Source organism: Bacillus rossius, chromosome 18 (genome assembly GCF_032445375.1).
Source record: "Bacillus rossius redtenbacheri isolate Brsri chromosome 18, Brsri_v3, whole genome shotgun sequence".
Taxonomy (NCBI): Eukaryota; Metazoa; Arthropoda; class Insecta; order Phasmatodea; family Bacillidae; genus Bacillus; species Bacillus rossius.
The window spans coordinates 12,340,742-12,364,336 of NC_086345.1; the positions used below are offsets into that span (position 1 = coordinate 12,340,742).

General features: G+C 38.3%; 1 protein-coding gene across 1 annotated transcript in view; it reads right to left on the reverse strand.

Annotated features, from left to right (window-relative positions):
- Positions 1-23,595, reverse strand: part of LOC134541375 (potassium channel subfamily T member 2) — a 284,414-nt gene that overhangs the window by 63,782 nt on the left and 197,037 nt on the right. The window contains 4 exon segments of the mRNA XM_063384799.1: positions 1,112-1,356; positions 4,074-4,179; positions 18,119-18,272; positions 19,751-19,918. Coding sequence (XP_063240869.1) covers positions 1,112-1,356; positions 4,074-4,179; positions 18,119-18,272; positions 19,751-19,918 — 673 coding nt within the window.

The following is a 23,595-nucleotide window of genomic DNA, read 5'->3' on the forward strand; positions in this document are numbered from 1 at the left end:
ACCTCTTTCTCCTAGCATTGCTGCTGAATCCGTGGCGCCATTTAGACTAGGCCGATAGTTTCAGCATTTTTCAATGATAAAGTAGTGAGCTGTGACTTAGTTTCCCATGTTTTGGCTGCTGACGAGTCTCATTCTAAAAATTTACACCACGACTGTATGTGGTTTTGTCACGATAAAGAGTTGCAAGTCAAGTGAAGGTGTATATTCAGTCGAATTCACAGCATTGAAGATTATTAAAATTACCAGAGACACCCATAACTACATTCAACATTTCAAGCGGAGAGGAGGGTCAATAAGTGAAGAAACCTATCTCCAAAACTGGTCGGAAATAGAGAAGTGCAGACGCCGTCGTTGGACTTGTAAGGAGACATTTGGGCAAAGTCCCGGTAAAGAACGCTCTCACCCTTAAAGGGGACTAGTAAGCAACCTTTTGGGAGTGTGATCTCCAACACCTTTTTTATTTTGCCGAATCTTGGATTAGCGTGCAATTTTTGCTGCAAACCCACAATAATTCTCCACTGCTGCGGCAAGACCACAGATTCCGCTGGCGGTGCTACAGACAGCATCACCTTCGACGTCGTCTCTCTCTCTGATCGGGACCGCTGACGCAAATGTTGGAACTTTGGACCCGCCGACCGCCTCCTTCACCGACGTCAGTGTCCGAGCTGGGTGGTCTCTCCAGAGGAGAGCTGCGATGGGGCATCATCACCCGATGCACCTGCGTGGTCCCTTGCCACACTATCCCAGTGTGGATGTGACCTTCCAACCCAAGGACCATCCACATCCACAGGCCAGGATGTGCAAGTGTGCCAGACTGGACATGAGGATCAGCTTGATGGGAGAAACCTTCCTATAGAAGTTTTCACTTCAAAAACAAGGGCGTCACCAGAGGAGGGGGTTAGGGGGGCAGGTGCCCCTTCCCCCTAGAGCCCTAGAGATTCAAAACAGTGTAGCCAAATTCAAAAAAATACATACTTTTCCCACAACTTGCCCCCCATCCCTAGGCCATCGGCTGTCCATCGGCTGGCGACGCCCTTGTTAAAAAATATAAAAAAAAATAAAGGGAGCGTCTCGTGACCTGACACGCAGACTCGGCGGTAGATGGATTTACCAGTCTATGGAGCCCTGCATCCAGTAGATGAGCGGGAAGTAGGATATGGAGTCGAGGAAGGCGAAGTCCGGCCTCTTCTCCAGCAGCAGGATGATGGGGTTGAGCGACGTCTTGGAGCGGAAGTGCGCCCTCAGCGGGATTATGAAGTTGTAGATGCCGTTCGAGGCGTAGTCGGCCGCCAGGATGATGGTCTTGTTCTGCCAGTTGTACTCCTTGGCGTTCCGGTAGCTGCAGTGGTCACAGATCTGTTCCGGGGGAGAAAAAAAAATTTGGTTGTCTGTAAAGTCGGTTCACGGACGATAGTTTAACGTGACAACGTCATAACAAAACATTGATGAAATGATTGCATACTTTTATGAATAAAATTGAATCATTTTTATTGAATTATCACTATTTTGTATGGATACAAAGAAGGAGTGAAATGAAGTCTACAATTTAATTGATAAATTTACTTTAATTGCACTCATTAATTCAAATCTGTTTATTACTTGAACGAAGAGATTATTATTTTAACTATAACTTTTATACATGTTTGCTATTTAACTTCTTCCAATCTGTGTTATTCTGTAAAGGATAGGACGATGATAGGAAAAGTAGGAAACGAATGGGAGTGTTTCAAGTTTAATGTGCCTCGAAAAAGTCAAATCGATGGTATTTCCAATCGAGTGGAAGAGAGATAGATGCGGCGCAAGCGTACAATGAGCGTAACGGGATACAGCGCAACGGGACAATTTGAGTAACGGGACAATGCGCGTAACGGGACAATGTGCGTAACGGGACTCTTTTTCATGCGTGCAGCCGGCGTTCATTGATTTTTTAGACGTTGTCACGTCACAAAAGCCAGTCATGGGGACTGTCAACAGAGGTGAAAACTTAAAACTTTGTTTTTAAATGTGTAATATGACATCGTTTCTACGTCAAATGTACATAAAAAATGATTTTGGTGTTATATCAGTACGATGTCAGCATGCTATCATTTATCCTTACATAATTTTTTAGTCAAACCAGATGTCTGTGGTATGTCAAAATTACGTAAAAATTCATTACCCAGCTATGACTACCAGTGATATCAGACCTAGGTCATGCATTCACGTGAGTCAATTGAACTTCACTTACTGCTACTACAGCCATGTCGGTGATGCGAACTCACAAGATTTTACCCATCCAAAAAGAGTCCAACACATGATACAGTCGAGTATATACAATGTATTAGTGTGTATATATGTATACATGTACACAGGCCGGTGCGATTCGCCAGTCTGGCGCAACACGTCACTAGCATGTCGGTGACGCGAACCCATAAGTTTTGCCCCTACCGAAAATCGCCCAACGCGGCTAAAGAAGTTTTCACTTCAAAAAAATCTTCAATGAGTGTTTTATCGCTCGCCAGAAGTGTGCGACTCCTAACCTCGGTAACGAATGAAATTCACACGTGTTCTCACGTTGTAAATGCACATACAATACGATACTCGGACACGAAGTTTAACGTAGAATTCGATTACATTTCTCGACGCGAATTCGTTGCCGGAGCAGCTGAGTCGAATATAGAATCATTTGATTTAAAAAGTGAAAATTTAAAACTATATAATGATTGGGGTACGATAAAAGCGAAAATGCATTAAAAAAAATACTTGACGCCGTCTTTAAGACCTGATTTTTTTTGACAAAAAATTTCATTAAAATACTGCACACTTTGTTAAAACACCATTTGGTTTTTTTTTTGGTTCACGTCATCCGCCGCAGATGGCAGCATCGAGGTTACACATTTCCGTTCCATGGGACTTCCGTTCTGTTCGAAAAACTACTCCTACCAAATGCCGTATACCGTGAGTTAAGATGTTACACATCAATATACTTTCTTTCGTGACTTAGAAACACTCTACACGCATAGAAATTCCGACCTCTTTGATATTTTGATCGAGTTCGTCAATAAAAAAATCTTCAGAAGATTTTTCCAGATTTGTTCCTTTTTTCCCTTCATTGTTTGATATAAAAGTTTTAGTTGTCTCATCGAATTATCAGACAGGAAAAAAAAATATGTACTATTACAATGAACATGTAATCAAAAACAAGCTTCAACAAACATACATAATATGCAAAATATATAGGCCTATATAGAGGAGAGCAAAAAGGGGGGAGGGGGTTACAAGTACCATTTTGTTTAAGTCTTTTTCGCTTTCGCTTTTGTCAGAGCAGTTTCATTATAGCTACAGTTTAAATTTTCGGTCTGTATATCGAATGGTTCGATACTCGTCGTAGCTGCTCCGTCAGCGAATTCTAGCGGCGGGCGCGGAAACTACGAGTGATTCGCGTCAAGAATTGTAATTGAGAACACAATTTATCACACTAGTCGTTATTCTAACGAATTCTACGTTGAATTCTGTGTCCGAGTTTCGAACTACAAGTGTAATTTGCAACAGGAGAACGCACGAATTGGCTCGTTACTGTGGTTATAGTCGGATAGCTGAAAATACACATTAGGCATTCTAAAATTTTTATAGCATGTTTATTATTTAATATTAAAAGTACTCGTCAATCGCCGAATTACCACAACGCTGAAATACACTAACGCCGAAAAATGTCATTGCAGGACTGCCACAAATATTAGGTTAGGTTAGACTAGGTTAGGTTAGACTAGGTAAGGTTAGGCTAGGCTAGGTTAGGCTAGGTTAAGTTAGGTTAGGTTATATTACGCTAGGTTATGTTAGGTTAGGTAAGGTAAGTTTTGATTGTGGTATTTCGGCGTTAAGGTACATTTAAGAAACACACACGAATTCATTCAGTTGTTATTTCGGCGTTGTGGTACACAGCAGTTTTCTAGCTGTCAGCGTTGTGGTCAATTTGGCATTAGGGAGTTATTGTACGTTCGGCGTTGTGGTGCGTCCCCGTCTTAATCCCACCCCACAGTCATTTTTCAACGTCGGTTCAATTTCAACTGTCTCTAGACGGCGGGTGTGCTTACCTGAGCGAGTTGAAGGCAACACATGGGCTTCTTTTCCTTCAGCAGGTAGCAGAGGGTAGGGCTAACCCCGATGTAGGGCGACACGGGCGGGAAACCCTTCACAATGCTGCCACAACAGAAACACACGTTTAGTACATTCGGCGTTACCAACCTAAATACACTTGCAGCATTGCTAATAGCTAGAGACTGGAAAAATTCGCGCTTTGGATGACCTCCAGGATAGACCCCACAATCCCCTACATACTCGGGCAAATGCCACCTGCTCATTGGCTACTGACTCGTGACACGTGTCAACTGGGACGCTTGCGATTCGATACTTTTTTGGTTAAAGGTTTTTCATTGGCTCAAAGTCCTTCAGATAAACTGTGAGCCAATCAGAGAAGCAACATAAAGGTACAGTTGTTTGGATCCTATCATATCGTGAAATGAATCCGCGAATTTTTCCGGTCTCTACTAATAGCACACTGCCTTCTGAACAAAAAAAAAGTTATTGTAATGCATTATGTTGTTTAACAAATAATAATTACGTTGTACGGGGTAAAAAATTTTTGAATACGAGGTGTGAAGGCAGCATAAAATAACGAAATACATTTGTGACTTAAAATAGATATTTTTTTTTTTGCTTTATTTACTGTATTATAAGAAGAGGTCCTTACGAAAATATATTAGTAACGATTTCTTCAAAATTCAAAGTTCTTTAGTAAAACACATATTTAAAGAGACATCAGCTGTCCTTTCTAAGATATTAATTGCAATAGATATGCAATGAGAGACTTTATTGAAACATACTTACTTAAAAAAGTCCAGGTTCATTTAGGGTGGCATGTGTTTTATTTATTTTTACAAAATAAAAAAATGGAATTTTGTTTTTCCATTTAAGCGTTGATTTCGATTTCTTGAGCAACCAAAATAAAAATTTAATACTTTCAAAACACTCATATGCAATTGATCAGGAAACATAATACTTCAAACTAATTAAATGAAAAATGCAAAGAAAATTTAAAAACATAAAATATTTAAGTTTTTATATATGTATGTTAAATGCATATGTTTATATTTCCATATGGTTAAATATAAAAACATATTTTGCTCATACTGGCGTAGTGAATAAGATTCAAATATAGAATTTTTAATTCATTGGTAATAATGTAATTATTATTAATATATATTGAGCATAAAATTCTTTTTTTTAAAGAAACTCAATAAAATCCTGAGCATCAAAACAATTAAAAATATTTCCACATGATCTCAGTGAAAATTATATTTAAAAAAAACGCAATCATGCTCTTATATACCATATTTTTAAATGCTTCAAATACATAAGCCAGTTTTAGTTTATTTTGTGTATACTGTAGTTTATATTTATTTTTGTGTTCTACATACAACGTGATTGAAATTATTTTCACAGAGGTATCGTATAGAGATTCAATTTTTAATTTTAGAGAGTAATTTTTGCTATTGTGATTGTTGAAATTTATTATTTACTCTGATTTAATTCAGTCTTTTTAATTGTACGTTAAATGTACTTGTATATTAAGTAAATAATTACCTCATCATTAAATTGAGATGTGAAGAAATAATCCTACTGCATCTACAAAGTGTCAGTACCATGCCGCTGCTTCAAATCCGACATGATGAATTTTTTTTTTGAGAAGTGTAGATTTACTTGTCGTGATACGGATTTCAAATGAAAAGGTTTGTTCGGATAGTTAACGTGAAGTACTGACGAGAGAGTCGCCTGCGGTGTTGCGGGCAGTGTTACACGATGCTGGTGGTAATGAGTGTGTTGGAGTGTTGAGTTCCAGGCAAGCTTACCGTGCGTACTCAATGTGCCATGCAGATTTAGCACGTCCATCGGGACTGTTCCCATCTTCACATCTGGAGACACAGCAAACGGGCGTGACAGAGTGACGTACATTCGCGCGGTGACACAGGGCGTGCATGTGGGGGGGGGGGGAGGGGTGGGGGGGATACGAGAGAGGCTATTGGCCAACACGAACCCAGCGCGTGCGTACGTCCACACTAAACAAACGGGGAAGCCTTAGTTTTCACAGACGAGAGAGCCAAACGCCCGATGGTGCATCTTCGGGTTTTTTTTTTTGTAGGTTAGGTTAGATACATTATAAATACTTTAAAACATTGTGGACAGTTGATTTGGTTAGGATATAGCTACATTAACGATACTGTGAAATCATGTAAACTGTTTCCTAGCCCTGGATAGCTACATATTAAAAAGTTATTTGCTAAGGAACCATAAAATGATTTTACATAATTTTTTAATGTAGCTATACTTACCTAATATAACCAACCATCGACAATGTTTTAAAGTATTTATAATGTAGCTAACCTATCCTAATCGACCGCAAAATTTAATGCCACACCGGTTTATACAATGATATAGAACGGGGGGGGGGGGGGGGGGGGGAAGCGATCATGAACTGCGGGGAACTTCGGGCGTGGCTCTCTCGTCTGTGAAATGAAGGCTTCCCAAACAAACGACGGTGTAGGTACTTCCATGTTACTCTTCCGTTCAATTTTTTGATGAGCAACATCTTAGATCTCTGGTACACACGGCATTCGGCGCGGGAGTGAATTCGTGAATGCAACGGAAGTCAGGGGAACGGGAAATGTGTAACAACCACAATGTGCTGCCACCTGTGGCGGACGGCACGAACCAAAATTCGCGAAGACAGAAGGAAATTTTATTGTATTAAATATTTAATGGATTTTTTTTAAAACAAGATTGTCAGTATTATTTTAATGAAACTACTCCTCGTGGAAAATCAGGTCTTTTTTTTTCGCTTTTATCGGAACCGCTTTTTTTTTTTTACATATAGTTTAAAATTTATGTCTCTTAATCTGATGATTGGACAGTCGACGTAGCTGCTCCGGCACTGAACTCTAGCGGCGGGCGCGGGAACTACAAGTGATTCGCGTCCAGAAATGAATTTGGAAACACAATCTGCGTATCGGAATTATATTTAAAGAATCATACTTTATATTTCGTGCCCACGTTTCGCATTACAGGTGTATTCGCTACACGAGAACACGCGAATTTGCTCGTTACAGAGGTTAGATGTTACACATCACTGGCGAGTACTGGAAGACTCACTGAAATTTTTGACGTGACAACGTCTAATAAATCGATGAACGCCGGCTGCACGCACGAAAAAGTGTCCCGTAACGCACATTGTCCCACTACGGATGTCCCACTAAAGATGTGTCCTGTTATGCTCATTGTACGCATGCGTGGCATCTCTCTTCCACTCGATTGGAACAACCATCGATTTGACTTTTCAATCATATTTTCGTCGTTTGAATTATTAATATTATGTAATTTAACGATCGTCCACCGATTTTCAACACAATCGGTACGGTTATTAATTTCCCGCCTACCACTATAAGAAATAAACATGGCAGACTACATAAGGTTTTTAAAACTTCCACAACACAAAACAAAATTTTTATAAATAGATATATAACATCTGAAACAATTGTTTCCAATATGGCCTCGTGGCCGTGAGGTTAGCATCGCTGACTATCACAGACAACCAATTTTTTTGAAGTTATAGTTTCTTTGGGCGCGTTATGAAAAAAAATTATGACAGTTAATTTTTACGTTGCGCGCTCCATGCAACGAAATTTTCACAAGAAGATGGCGGACCCATGTTAATTAAAACCCATAGATAGTCACTTTCATAAAAATTAGGTAACATACCAAAAGTTTTGGTTTGTCAAATGAAACTTTATGATAGTGAAACTAACCTTGGAACGTATTTGGTAAACTAAAATAATCACAGTAAAGAGTAATTTCTGGATGCGAATCACACACGTAGTTCTGCACCCGCCGCTAGAATGCGCTGTCTGAATCGTAAACGTTGCTTTGCCAACATTACGCGCAGATATCAGCACGAAACACAGGGAAATTTTAAACTATTAGAAACGTCTCCGATGGCAAAACTAAAAGTACTTGAATGAATACTAGACCCCGACTTCGGAACAGAATGTTAATCAGGAGCTTTTATTAAAATGCTGCCCATCTTGTTGAAACTCACTAAACAGGTGCTAATACTATAAAGTTTCCGCACATGTTAGTAGTTATACTTCTATGAAGTTACTAAAAAATTTACATCAAACACATATTACAAAACCAGAAATAAGTTGGTATATTTTTTTTACGTTCAAACGACTGAAATCAGTCAGTAAATATTTCCTACAAACAAAACTTGATCTAATTGAGCTTATTTACCAATTTTATTACATAATATTAAATTATTATTATGTTATTAAAAATGTACATAAAAAACAGTGATGAGGTGTGAATAAGGTCGAAAATTCGCCCTCGAGATTAACAATCGTGCGCTCTAACGATGTGCTACCGAGACTATTGTGATTTCTAAAGGAGAATGTGCATTACAATCATTTTAATGCCAATTTCCTTACGTGTTTTAAAACTTGTAATTACTATTTATTTGAACATTTTTAGTTCAGCAACTGTATTTCAGGGTAGTTTCACTATCATAAATTTTAATTTGCCCCACCAATATATATATATATATATATATATACACCCTAATGCTTACGAAAGTGACTATATACGATTTTTGTTTTTTTTTTCGCTGAACGTGGGTCCGCCATTTTGATGACTTTGGCAACCGTGGTTACATTTTTCCGTTCTTTCAACTTCCGTTTTCCATTCACGAAATCACTCCCACCAAATGCCGTACACATAGAGCTAAGACGTTTACACACAATTTTTTTTCGCCAACCGGACGGGAAAGGGAGACTGGTTCTAAAAGCCTAAGATGTACATCAAGTTCTGTCCCTGCCCGAACACGCCCGAATATTCAACTTCGGCAAACCTCGAGATTTATTTTATTATTGCGTAGGAAAAATGAATTCAAATATTAAAAGTGGTCGGTTAGATTAGCTACATTAAAACACTTTAAAACACTATGGACGGTTAGTTAAGTTAGTATAGCCACATTAAAATAAACAGAGAAATATATATATATATATATATATATATATATATATATATATATATATATAAACCCGAGGTTGACCGAGGGTGAATATTCGGGCGTGTTCGGGCAGGGACAGAACTTGATGTACTTACATCTTAGGCTTCCCGACTGGTTCCCGTTCGATTTCAGTTATTAACACGACAAAGATTACGTATAGTCACGGAATGGTTGGACTGGGATTAGAACCCAAGTCCGATGCAGCAACGTTGCTTCGCCCTTCGCTTCTGAAGAATGTAGGGGGAGCGAGAGAGTGCGGACACAGCTTCGAATTCTTTGAAGAAAGGGGAGGGGAAGGAGTGGGGGTAGGGTGAAGGGCAGGAGTGGGGGTGGGGTGAAGGGGCAGGAGTGGGGGTGGGGGTTAAGGGGAAGGAGTGGGGGTGGGGTCAAGGGGAAGGAGTGAGGGTGGGGGTGAAGGGGAAGGAGTGGGGGGTGAAGGGGATGGAGTGGGGGTGGGGGTGAAGGGGAAGGAGTGTGGGTGGGGGTGAAGGGGTTGATGAGTGAGTTTCGGGTGGCATGAAAACCTCTTAGTCAAATGAGGAGTCTGAAATACTGGGAAATAATAACCCTTCAATGGACTATTTTAACGCCTATTTAAAGTCTGGAAGTCATTATCTAAACTGTAGTTATATATATATTTTAAAGATCATTTAAAATAAAAATTACTTTACACATTACAAAAGCAATAAAAAAAACAAGAAATAAGTAACCGATAAAAAATTTTTTTACCGACTTCAAAAGTTCAAGTGATGATGGGAGAAGATGATTTTTTTGCTATTTCTCTAGTTATTTTTTTTTAAAGATTAAAGAGGTTTATGGAATGAGGGGTATGGCGATAAAATATATGCCCCCCTCCTTTTCCAAACAATAACCACTGGGTTGAGGTATGAATTAAAATGACGTGGATTACGTCCAGAAAAGAGGAGTGGCAGTCGTTTTCTGGTCGTAAAATCAGTTGAGTAACAAATAAAATAAATATTTAAAAACAAATCAATAAATTTTTAGTCTATTATCTCGTCGTCTAGGGCATTAGAGACTGATGAGTGCAAAATGGGAGTACCCTGAGAAAACCCAGTCACTCACAACAATTTCCACCACGTGTCCAGCTTGTGTTTTACTACGGATTTATTTTAAAAATGGCTATGCACAAACGCTATTGCGGGTTCACACCATAGCTAAGACATAGGAAAACATTATGAACGAGCAACAGTAGTTTGATTTGGAGACTTCTGGCCTAATGCATTTCTTATGGGACCACGGCTTGAAGGCTTGATGGCTTGCCAATCGTGAGTATTCGGTCATGTTCGCCCGTTTCCGTCGCTGGATGCTTATTATCAGGACCTAGGTGGCCATTTTGTGACGACTCCCCATCCGCCATCTTTGATCCACAATTATTAAAAATCTGTAATTATTTGCCTAGAATTAAGAAAACATTCAAAAAATCATTAAATAATTAATTTATTATAATAATTATTATTCAACCGATTTAAGTCCTTGGTTCGATTCCTGGCGGGAGTAAACATGTAATTTATTAATAAAAAAATTTACAAAATTCTTAATTACATTTTAAATAAAATATTAATAAAATTTTTGCTTACATCACACCCACCATCTTGAATCAAGACGTCACCATTGAACTTTTTTGTTACGCCCTCTAACTTGGAAATCTGTAATTATTATCTAAGTTTAACGGAACATTTTTTAAAATTTATAAAAAATTATTTAATAAAATTTTAATTTAATAAGTACTTATGCCATGGAAAAAGCAAATATTTTACAATAATTTTTATTTAAATTGTAATTAAGAATTTTTAAATGATTAAATTAATGAATTACATGATTAATTCTTATAGAAATCTGAGGACTGAAATCGATCGAATCAATAATTATTTTAATAACCAAATTTTTTAAATGATTTTTGGAAAATTTTTCCTATTTTCTAGATAAATAATTACAGATTCTCAAAAATTGTGGATCAAAGATGGCGGATGTGGTGTCGTAAAAAATTGGCCGCGGAGGTTCTGACAACAAGCATCCAGCGACGTAAACGGGCGAAAATGACCGAATCCTAACCATTGGCAATCCAACAAGCCATAAAGCCTTCAAGCCGTAAGAAAAAAAACACTATGCCAAAAGTCTCCAAGTTAAAAATGAGCTAATGTCAAATGTTAAATGATTTTGTTGTCCGTTACTGACGTTTAACTATGACATGCAATGTGAACTGGAAAATAGTGTATGCCAATCATTTTTTTTAAATCGGTCTTTTCCTTTGCAAGTTTATCCCGGATTCAGCCTGACAGGTAATTGAAAGCTGAATGAAAGTGAAGCATCAGAACACGAGGGAATGTTGGCCAAAACCTGACTGTGGACGAGAGGTGGGAAAAAAGCGGGTTGCAGAGCTAGCAGGTGATAGTAATGGTAAGTCCAAAGTGATTCAGTGCCAACACTCAAGTTTAAAATATACACAATAAAGTTTAGGGCTACAGCTTTTGTAAGATGAAATAACATACATTCCAACAGTGTACGAATAAAATAAATTACCAAAATATGTAACTTATGAATATTAAAATATCTAAAAAAACTATTTGTAAATTTCATAGAAATATAAGGACCAATGGGATAAAAAAAAGACTAGGGGCTTTCCAAAATATTTTTTTTTAAATACCTATTTGTTTTAAAAAAAAAATTCCATTTCATATATTGAATTTTCAATGCTTGTTTTTATACAGGATGAATACCAAAACTGTGTCCAAAGAAAATGAGTGGCCTACATTTTGTTTCATAAAATATGCTGCTCAAAGAGCCGTAACACAGTGCATAAAAGAAAAAGAAATCTTAAACTTGTGGGGAAAATGGAAATGAGTATCATTGTAAGTTTTGGCAGTCGTTAAAATTTAAATTTTAGTGTTTTTATATGTTCCATTAAGCTGATTTTTGAGAAACCTTATGGACAAAAAAAAAAAACAACAACAGATTTTGTCAATATTGTCATTGGTAAAGATATTGAAAATCTCAGTTGGAAGTGGACAACACAGAATTGAAGGATAAATGTAACACAAATGTACACAAGTTTAGTAACAGTCCACATAAAAAAAAAAAGAACTTACTGAAGGTGGTCTTTATGTTGAACTAAATAAGCATATACGTATTTATGAGAGATTTTTCTTGCCTTGTAATATGCCCAACCTAAACTAAAATATTCACAGTAGTTGTAAAATATTATTTATTTTATATGTTCCATTCCATCAAATAAATTCCTTTGGGACTACCATTCAACTATCTTAACTAGTAAAGAGCAAACACGTTTCCATTTTCTTAAATACATTTAGCTATTAATATCTTAATAATAAAACTACATTTATATGGAACAATAACTTATATAGATTTTTTTTAAAGAGAACTGCCATACTATTTTTAGAAATATCTTTGAAGGCACATATTCATATTGGCATAAAGTTAAATATGTAATTTTTTTTATTTCTGAACACTTTCAAAAACATTTTTATATAATGTGAATACCCTAAAGATCAAAATTAAAATGTTTTTGAAAAATACTTTTTATTTAAAAATACTAAATAATTTAAGATATTGAAAAGGCCTTCAACATAGCGAAAACATAACAATACTGAAAAGGTTTCACTATATAATTCAAATTAAAATTTCTCTGTTACAAGCATTGAACTATTTTTTTTCCTCTTCGCAGGTTGGCAAATAGGTAATCCAGGAAATTATAAATAATACAATTATTAAGAAGTATTTTTAAGACAAAACAGGCATAACTTAAAAAAGGGCACAAAAATTTTCAAAGTCTCAAAAATGTAATATTATTACTATTTGATGAACTAATTCTGTAAACCCAGTACAAGAAAATTTTTCATTTATTTAAATGAATAATTTAAGGACTGCTCCGCACAGAAACTATAGTAATGTTTATACTTGTCATTCAAGTATAATTTATCACTTTGGACAAATCATTACAAGCGTTTCGACATATCACGGCACAAAAAAAGACAGAAAAATAGAAAGATCTTGAACTAAGATACGCGGGTACAATGGTGAAAGCAGAGGTTAATGCAACTGTGCATAGGGTACACAAATGCAATCTGAGGAAAGTGCAGTTGCATTCTCACTTCAAAGAGTGAAGAAAACGTGATCTCTGAATCAGCTTGATATATTTCAATATTTTAAGATCCCCATGTTAATACTGAAGATACGTTTGATAAAAATAAAATAAAGATTATGATTTTTTTTTGTAAATTGTAATGTGAGTTATTACCTGGATGAAAAATACTGGAAGCGAGTTTGTAAATGCAAAATAATAGTCATATATTAAAAAGGCAAAGAAACAGGCATTTAAATAATGCAACAGTCCATCACTCAGAAATTTTGTCAAGTAGTGTGTTTGTGACGTGTTTGTGTGTATCTGATTGGATGTCTACAACTCTTTTAAGAAATACTCTTGAGACATAAAATAGCTAACTGAAACTAACTATGTTAACTGCTTCAATCATTTTATATTAACCAGTCTTAGGTACACAAGTCACTAACAAGTTTCATAGAATTGTATTCAGAGATCACATAGTACAATTATGGAAAATGTAGAAGAAGGTGGGATAAAAACATAACATTATGACAGAACAACAATAATCAATTTCTATTATACAAAACAAAATTTACTTCCAATTTAGGGACGCAAATTGCTATAAAACTAATGGAAAACTAATTTAAAAAAACATATAGACAAATTTATAACACAGTGAAGAGAATGCAGCATCCAAATTGAAGACACATATAAATCTTAAATTAATAATATTAAATGCCCTACATTACTGATGAAAAAATCCAAACATATTATTTTAAAATTTTAATCCTGTACTACCAAAAGCTCTTATTAGAATACCTAAATATTCACACAAATATACTAGTTATAATAATATTTAACACTTAGCACATCCTGTCATTACTTATTACACACATTCCTCTGAACTACCATACTTCATTCACAAAAATGCACGCCAAAAATAGCAAAATATACTTTAAAATATGAAGCAAATAATGCAATACAAATGAAATAAATGCCTCCTACACGAATAAGTAAAACACATTTGCTAAAATATTAATTAAAAAATTATTTATTTATACAAAAAGACATGTCACATGACAATTCTTACCATGTTCTAAAAAAAAAGTGTTTAAGTGTCTGTCTCTATGAGAGAAATATGTTTTTTAAAACTGTTATACATGATTATTTTAAAACCCTTATTTACTCTATTTAATTAAAGTTTATCTTTTATCACCATACTATGTACGATTTTTTTTAGGTATTATTTACAAGGTATAGTAAACTATGAGATGAAAATTACTACTAAAATTAGTTAACAATAATATAAACAATAAATCGACGATAGAATAAGGCAAACGTGAAAAAAGGAAAACGATTGCACATAAAATGTGAGTGGTGTCTGTATAAAATTTTTTTTTCTGAAAACTACCATCATGCACTACAGTGAATAAAACGACAAAAATAATTCAATTCAATGCTTCTGCATATTCATTTTCTACTGCGTGTCTCGCCTGGTCAGTTCACACTATACATGAAATGCAGGATGTTAAAAACAAGTCTGAGTAGTCTAGCACGGCGAAGAATTGCAAAGCTTACGAAACTGGAAAGCATTGCAAGAGCATTGGTGCGCTATATTTAAAAGCCCAAAATTTCCATAGTTTTTCTTTTTACTTATTCACAGATTTGTTACCTCTTCCCTACCATTGTCCTTCCACCGGAAAAATTTCCATGTTCCATCACTGTACGCTGGCTCCGTTAGAAAGTTCATCTGTTTGAACAAGGTCCACGGTCGCCGAGTTCGCAAACGTATATCACGCTCATGTGGGAATTCATGAGTTCGGTCCCAGAAAATATGAGTCGAATAGGGAATAAGGATCGCCGGATTCCCACAGCAATTGTCTGGAGTTTCTTGGCTTCTGGGCAGTAACCGCGAATGACGTTTCGGTCGGCCTCGCGGTCGCCATCTTCAGGTTAGCAGCGGCCCGGCGAGGTTCTACCTTGAAATGCTCTCGCCTGCTGGGAGGGTTAGTTGCAGCCAATCCTGCAATAGTCCCTTCTGCAGGCGAGATTACGATGGTGACTGCAACGTCAAGCGAAAAGTCTGTGAAATCACTGCCTTTGACGTTGCTGCAATCCAGAAGTCAAGCAACTTCTTAAGAGCACCGAGTCAGCCTCCACTATAATCATGTAGGTACCGACATCTTAAGGGTGCAGTATCCTTAGTTATTTTGCAGAAATGATTTTTGACTTTTTGTTCTTGATTTTAAAATAATTCATAATTGTTTATTTAAGTATTATTATCGTCTTAATATTTTTTTTGATGTTTTAAAGAACCACAAAGGTCAATTAAATTTCATCCCTAACACTAATAAAAATTTGTATTCATGTGGTGTACAAGTTTCGAATTAACCGTTCGTTTATAGCGTTGGTCGTAAATTCTTTGTTTTTACTGGTTCTATCATACCTAAATATAAATTACGTTTTTCTGAAAAAAAATATATATTTTAGTTTATAAAACATTTTTTATTAATAAAAAGAAAACTAAAATGACAAAGGTTTTATTACCACGATTAACTCAAAATTTTAAACCATGTGATAACATGCTATCAATTATATATATATATATATTATATATTATATATATATATTATATATATATATATATATTGGGATTCAAGGATTCTCAAATCCAATAAATAAAAATAACTATTTTATTCATAAAAACTTTTGTAAACGAATATCGATATTTGTAAAGTAAATTTATAAAATTACAACAAACTATTTTATGATAATAAAGTGGCAAATTAATCTAAAATATAACACCCGTTTTGCGATCTAAAGCAATGTAAACAGTAAACAAAAACTGTGGAGATTTCCCCCCCCCCCCCCCCCAAAAAGTATACGAGTACGACTGGAACAGTTTTCATTAAACCTCGACTAATGATAACGTGACGGTATAAATCGTTGCTATGTACTTTTGAGTATGAACTCACATTTCAGGTGGTACTCATCGCACCGTCGCTACATTATATTCCAAGCTTATATCAAAATGAGTTGAAGCTCATTCATAAAATGTTACTGATGTATTTCAACTATAACAATCTTTGAATTCAGTGAAATTTCAATAGCACGATTAGGAAACCAAACTCACCATAATTTATGTTTAATATAAACCATATTTGAGGATGGAAACTGTAACTGCAATGTTTTTAATTTTGTAAATCTATGGTGTCATGTTCGCTTTGGCAATGCACACGTTTAGCAACAATGGCGTCACAAACAAATAAGCTAAGACTTAAAATGATAGACACAAGAAAGTCAAAATTTTTGAAATATGTGACATAGTTATCAGTGAAAATATTCAGTCATGTTTGAAAGGGGGGGGAAATATTGCTGTGACTATATGCAGTGTTTGTGCGCATACAAAGTGTTCGTTTTAAAATCCGAATGTTCGTGACCATACCGAGTGTTCGTGATCAGCCCAAAATACTCGTGATGAGACCTAGTGTTCGCGATGAGACCGAGTGTTCGTGATAACTAGTGTTCGTGATGAGACCGAGTGTTCGTGATTTGACATAGTGTTCGTGATGAGACTGACTATTCGTGATGATACCAACTGTTCGTGATGAGACCGACTGTTCGTGAAGAGACCGCGTTTTCGCGATGAGACCGAGTGTTCGTGATGAGACCGAGTGTTCGTGATGAGACCGAGTGTTCGTGATGAGACCGAGTGTTCGTGATGAGACCGAGTGTTCGTGATGAGACCGAGTGTTCGTGATGAAACCGAGTGTTCGTGATGAGACCGAGTGTTCGTGATGAGACCGACTGTTCGTGATGAGACCGACTGTTTGTGAAGAGACCGAGTTTTCGCGATGAGACCGAGTGTTCGTGATGAGACCGAGTGTTCGTGATCAGCCCAAAATGCTCGTGATGAGTCCTAGTGTTCGCGATGAGACCGAGTGTTCGTGATAACTAGTGTTCGTGATGAGACCGAGTGTTCGTGATGAGACTAACTGTTCGTGATGAGACCAACTGTTCGTGATGAGACTGACTGTTCGTGAAGAGACCGAGTTTTCGCGATGAGACCGAGTGTTCGTGATGAGACCGAGTGTTCGTGATGAGACCGAGTGTTCGTGATGAGACCGACTATTCGTGATGAAACCGACTGTTCGTGAAGAGACCGAGTTTTCGCGATGAGACCGAGTGTTCGTGATGAGACCGAGTGTTCGTGATGAGACCGAGTGTTCGTGATGAGACCGACTGTTCGTGATGAGACCGACTGTTCGTGAAGAGACCGAGTTTTCGCGATGAGACCGAATGTTCGTGATGAGACCGAGTGTTCGTGATGAGACCGAGTGTTCGTGATGAGACCGAGTGTTCGAGATGAGACCGAGTGTTCGTGATGAGACCGAGTGTTCGTGATGAGACCGAGTGTTCGTGATGAGACCGAGTGTTCGTGATGAGACCGAGTGTTCGTGATGAGACCGAGTGTTCGTGATGAGACCGAGTGTTCGTGATGAGACCGAGTGTTCGTGATGAGACCGAGTGTTCGTGATGAGACCGAGTGTTCGTGATGAGACCGAGTGTTCGTGATGAGACCGAGTGTTCGTGATGAGACCGAGTGTTCGTGATGAGACCGAGTGTTCGTGATGAGACCGAGTGTTCGTGATGAGACCGAGTTTTCGCGATGAGACCGAGTTTTCGCGATGAGACCGAGTTTTCGCGATGAGACCGAGTGTTCGCAATGAGACCGAGTGTTCGCAATGAGACCGAGTGTTCGCGATGAGACCGAGTGTTCGCGATGAGACCGAGTGTTATTGATGAGACCGAGTGTTCGTGATGAGACCGAGTGTTCGTGATGAGACCGAGTGTTCGTGATGAGACCGAGTGTTCGTGATGAGACCGAGTGTTCGTGATGAGACCGAGTGCTCGTGATGTGATGCTGGTATGGTACTCACGCGATCTTCTCGCTGGGCGACCTCCACGGCACGTCGTCATCCATCTCGTCCTCGCTCTCGTTGTCATCGTCCTCGTCCTGCGGCTCCGACGCGATGTTCAGCGAGCTGTTGGTGAACATGTCGGGCACGGGCAGGATGCTGGGTCGCCGGCTGCCTGCAAGCAGCGACAACACACTTCGACTTAAAGTGTGGCACAGCTGGCCTACCCTCCGAAGACGTACAGAGTGCAGCCCTGCCTCTTCAAGGCATACACGACGTCCATTGCGGTGACGGTCTTTCTCTTGGCGTGCTCTGTGTAGGTGACCGCATCGCGGATCACATTTTCCAGGAACACTTTGAGCCCTCCTCGTGTCTCCTCGTTGATGAGGCCCGAGATGCGCTTTACTCAACCGCGCCTGGCCAGCCTACGAATGGCCGGCTTGGTGATGCCCTGGATGTTGTCACGCAGCACCTTCCTGTGACGCTTAGCGCCACCATTCCCAAGACCTTTACCGCTCTTCAAAAAGAGGACAAATGTAGGCAAACCAAAGCCTCTAGTAGTGTGTGAGCCACATGGTGTTCAGTTTATGAATGAACCAGTTGAGGTTAGTTCCAACAATGAAGTTCTTCAGTTATTATAAAAACTTGCGTGACTATTTTATGTGCATTATCTTAGCTCTCTGCATACGGAGTAATTTCGTGAATGCGAGGGAAGTAAAGGAACGAACATGTGTAAAAGACGGTGCAGCTATTCATGGTATTTGGCTCGAGTCAAAGTCCACAAAGCTGTCACGGCATCGAGTTACAGCAGCGATTATGCGGAAAGTACGTGTGATTCAAACTTCACAAATGCAGTTGAAAACGCAATTTGCGTATGTTTATAATGCTCGGAATTATTTAAAACTATTCTACGTTCTATTTCGTATCCGAGTTACGTATTATAAGTGTATTTTTTAACATGGTAACACGTGTTATTTGCTCATGAGACAGTAATGATTACTAATATAATCAATTTAATGCAAGGTAATAATTTAAAAAAAGTTTCTATCTCGAAAACCTAGACACTCATAACCGCCATTAACTAATTTCATAACGTGATGATACAGATTACTAATATAATCAATTTAGTGCAAGATGAGAATTTAAAAAAAAAAGCTTCTATCTCGAAAAACTAAGACACTCAGAACCGCCATTAACTAGCCTTTCGACAGTTCTGAGCTAGACCTAGAGTTTGTGGGACACCCTTGAGTTAAACAGGCGAGTCCAGGCGTCCGTATACCAAGAAAAGCCCCCACCTGACACAGCATAGACCTCTCTACTTTAAACTGCAATGGGATTTACTACTTTTTGTTGGTAACTAAAAAAAAGTTGAGCTACTTTAAAAAAAATAAAATTATTAAATTTTTATTTTGTGTCATTGATATGGCGTTGAAAAACGTTTTGAATCGTATTCGAGCGAGTGTGATACGGAATCTTTGTCAGTGTTTTTTCCTTCTTCAACAACATTCCAGGCCAATTGCCAAGCTGGCTCCTACTCGACCGAGAGGGGTGACTGACCTCTGCGCTGGAGGGGTGACTGACCTCTGCGCTGGAGGGGTGACTGACCTCTAAGCTGGAGGGGTGACTGATCTCTGCGCTGGAGGGGTGACTGACCTCTGCGCTGACTGAGCATCTCCGGGCTCAGCAGGTTGGGGTTGTCGCCCGCCTTGGGCACGTCCAGGTGGTTGCCCGTGATGGCGACGTCGGGCGTCAGCAGGCCCGCAGCGGCTTCCTTCAGCTGCGCCTTGTTGGACTCCGCGTAGCCGGGGTCGATCGGCGAGGCTGCCGGACACCACCACCACCATCACCACCGTCATCGAGACACATCGATCCATATCACCGGTCCCCTTGCGGCGACACAGTTCCCAGTCATCCGCATGCTGCGAAACCCGATATCTTCCTTTCTTCGGAAGGTTCTTGCAATGGCGAACATTGATTCAACGATCAAAACCCAACATCTCCGTGATTTCTTTGGATATATATACTGTATAGAAGTCGCCAGCCCAGGTTAAAATTTCTAATACGGTTTGAGGTAGTTGGTTAATTCACCGCCGCAATCGCCACCATCTCTAGGGCATCGACTTGTGGTGGTCCCTAGCGGCCAAGTGTCGAACTCTTCAAACACCCCTTCCCCACCCTCTCTCAAACATGCGTTGTCCTCCACCCACCCTCTGCCCCACCTCTCATCCCTACAGTTTTGTGACGCACAAACTCCCGTTGAACGACCTTGAGCTGCAGTGAATGATTGGTTAGGGGGGGGGGGAAGGTGCGTGGGAATGACAGTGGGCGACAGTGCTGCGCTCTAACGTGCAAATAACAACCTAAGACGATACAGGGCGTTACGGCAGCGCACTGCAGCGTTGAAGTTCCCAAGCTGCTCATCATACGCTCCTGAAAAACGTAGAGTAAATCCTATCCACTCGCGACTTCTATACAGTATATATATTCAAAGGTGATTTCATAAAGTTTCAATACGTATCGTATAACATAGCTACACTAGCGCTTCCTAACAGTGGAACCTAGAACCATCTGTGGCATAATCCATCATGGCCGATTGCTGCAGCTAACACTCGCATGCACTTTGGAATCAATATGGCGGCCATAACATCATCTACAACCTGGTTGTTGACTTTAGATGGTAGCAGCAGATAACTGCATAAAAAAGGGGAAGGGGAGGGTGTGGTTTTCCAGGAGTGTGTACCATAATTATTCGCATGTCAAAATGCAGATAACGATAATATCTACCTATTTACCATAATTGTGATATTACATACCACCATTATAGTATGTACCATAAAATTGGGTAGGAAGCCTTTGCTTTCCCTACTAATATGAACATACCCCGGACAACCAATATGAATTCACAAATACATACAAGGAAAACAAGCCAATATTAGCTCATGTCAAATATTTCATGCTCAGACAACACAAAGCATTCCGTTTAAGGGATTAGTAAGGAAAAAAATGGCAGGACAGGTGGAAACAGTATGCTAACAACGACGAGATACACATATATATAAATAAATTAAAACTATATATATATATAACAACTCCGGACAATAAAGCAACAGACGAACGCAGAGATGAAAGACACAGCGACGATAGCACGAACACATTAAGCACTGTAAAACAAGACATTTGTCACAGAAAACCCACTGCGTTCATACGTGCCATCGTCGTTGTCTCTGTGTCACAAGAAAAATGGCGTGCTACGGTCGATTGCTTTAGCTGCACTTGGTAGAGTTAGGCAGAGATAGGTGTAATCAAAGCCTATTAGATTATTCTGTCCCTTGTAAAATAAATAAAATAAAACACTGACAAAGCTAATTTATTGCATCTCATAAGGCCCGTCTACAAAAGCAATGTCCTAAACTGTGTCCGAAGGACACTCGTCGCTGATTGGTCCACGTGACCCTCTGACGTCATGCGTCAAGTGGGCGAAGGTCCGAACCTACCCGGTCCGAAGACATTCGTCAATTTGAACTTTTTGTCTCAACCTGTGTACTTCGGACACAGAAAAAGAAAAGAACACTCACGATATTTGAATTTGCGGTTCCCGTTTGAAAACGTGGTGTTTGTTTTTGTTATTGAAGGAAATGGAAGGTGTTGTTAGTCACTTATAACTTACATAACTTTCATAAGTTCAATCTCAAACTACAAAGCATCAACACAATAAACAAAAACATTTGGTTTGGCACATTTACTGCGCTCTGGTGACAACTTTAGAAATCAATACATTCGGACATCGGACATCGCAATTGTGGACAGGGCAGTTTTCGGTGAGACAATGTGACGTCACTCACATTCGGATAAGGACACGGACCACGCACAGGTTCGGACTATTCTAGACGGGCTCTTAGTCTCACAGATATAACGGGTATCCATAAAAGAATGTCCCATTTTCAATGGTATTATAATAGTTTAATTTAAAATGTTTACAAAAAATCATACATAAAATTGAAGGTAAACTAACCTAATTTTTCCTACAAATTTTCAATATGTGCACCTTTAGTTACACTGCACACACTCAACCTAAAAGTCCAATTCTACCCACACTTTGGCTAACACGTCCGGAGTAATGGAAGCAATGGCCTCTACAATTCTGTGTCTCAACTCTGGCAAATCATAAGGTAGCGGCGGAACGTAGACACGATCTTTTATAAAGTCTCAGAGGAAAAATTGGTTGTCTGTAAAGTCGGTTTACGGACGATAGTTTAACGTGACGTCATAACAAAACATTGATGAAATGATTGCATAGTTTTATGAATAAATTGGAATAATTTTTATTGAGTTATCACTATTTTGTATGGATACAAAGAAGGAGTGAAATGAAATCTACAATTTAATTGATAAATTTACTTTTATTTGCAATTATTAATTCAAATATGTTTATTACTTTAACGAACAGAATATTTTAACTATAACTTTTATATATGTTTGCTATTTAACTTCTTCCAATCTGTGTTATTCTGTTAAGGATAGGACGATGATAGGAAAAGTAGGAAACGAAGGGGAGTGTTTCAAATTTAATGTGCCTCGAAAAAGTCAATTCGATGGTTGTTCCAATCTAGTGGAAGAAAGATAGATGCGGCGCAAGCGTACAATGAGCGTAACGGGACAATGTGCGTAACGGGACAATGAGTCACCCTTTTTCGTGCGTGCAGCCGGCGTTCATCGATTTATTAGACGTTGTCACGTCAAAAAAAAATTGCATGGCGTTATGTCAGGTGAACGTGGAGGCCAACGAAAAAGCACTGTCGTTTGACTATTTCGACCATTGTGACCAATTTAATCTTGGACGTTCAACCACTCTCGTACAAAGAGATTCCAACGGGGAAGGCCGAAATTAGCGATTCACTCAAAGAAAAATTGCAGCACACAAAACACTTTACGCTCAGGAGTCGCAATTTGGCGTAGGTGGCGCTGCAAGCGAGAAAAAAACAAAGCCTTACTCGCGCTTACGCTTATCTAAAACTGTTTGAGTTACAGTTTAATAGTGACCTTGAAACAATACTGCACAAAGCTAAAATTTGAAACTATTACAATTTATAACAGATATATTATTTTCTGGACTTACTCTATGCCGCTAAGAATACTTAAAAGTCATTATATTAACGAAACAGCTATGAAAATTAAATTAATGTTCTCCACGTTTCGTTGACTTTGAGATCAACTGTAAACGATGAGATTTATGAATGGAAAGAACTAGCAACATATCAATATATCGATCTTACGATGTACCTATCGCTTGTATTTGAGCGATACCGATAAAATATGAATATTATCAATATATCGGGTTAATGTTATATACAAACTTTTAATCATACTTTACTTATTAAAATATGATTTAAGTACCGGTATATGTTTTATTGAGTTATTTGATACATCTAAGTTTAATGAAGGAATTTCGTAATATAAGTTTAGCTCATTTTAGCAAAAGTGCATACAAATATTTATAT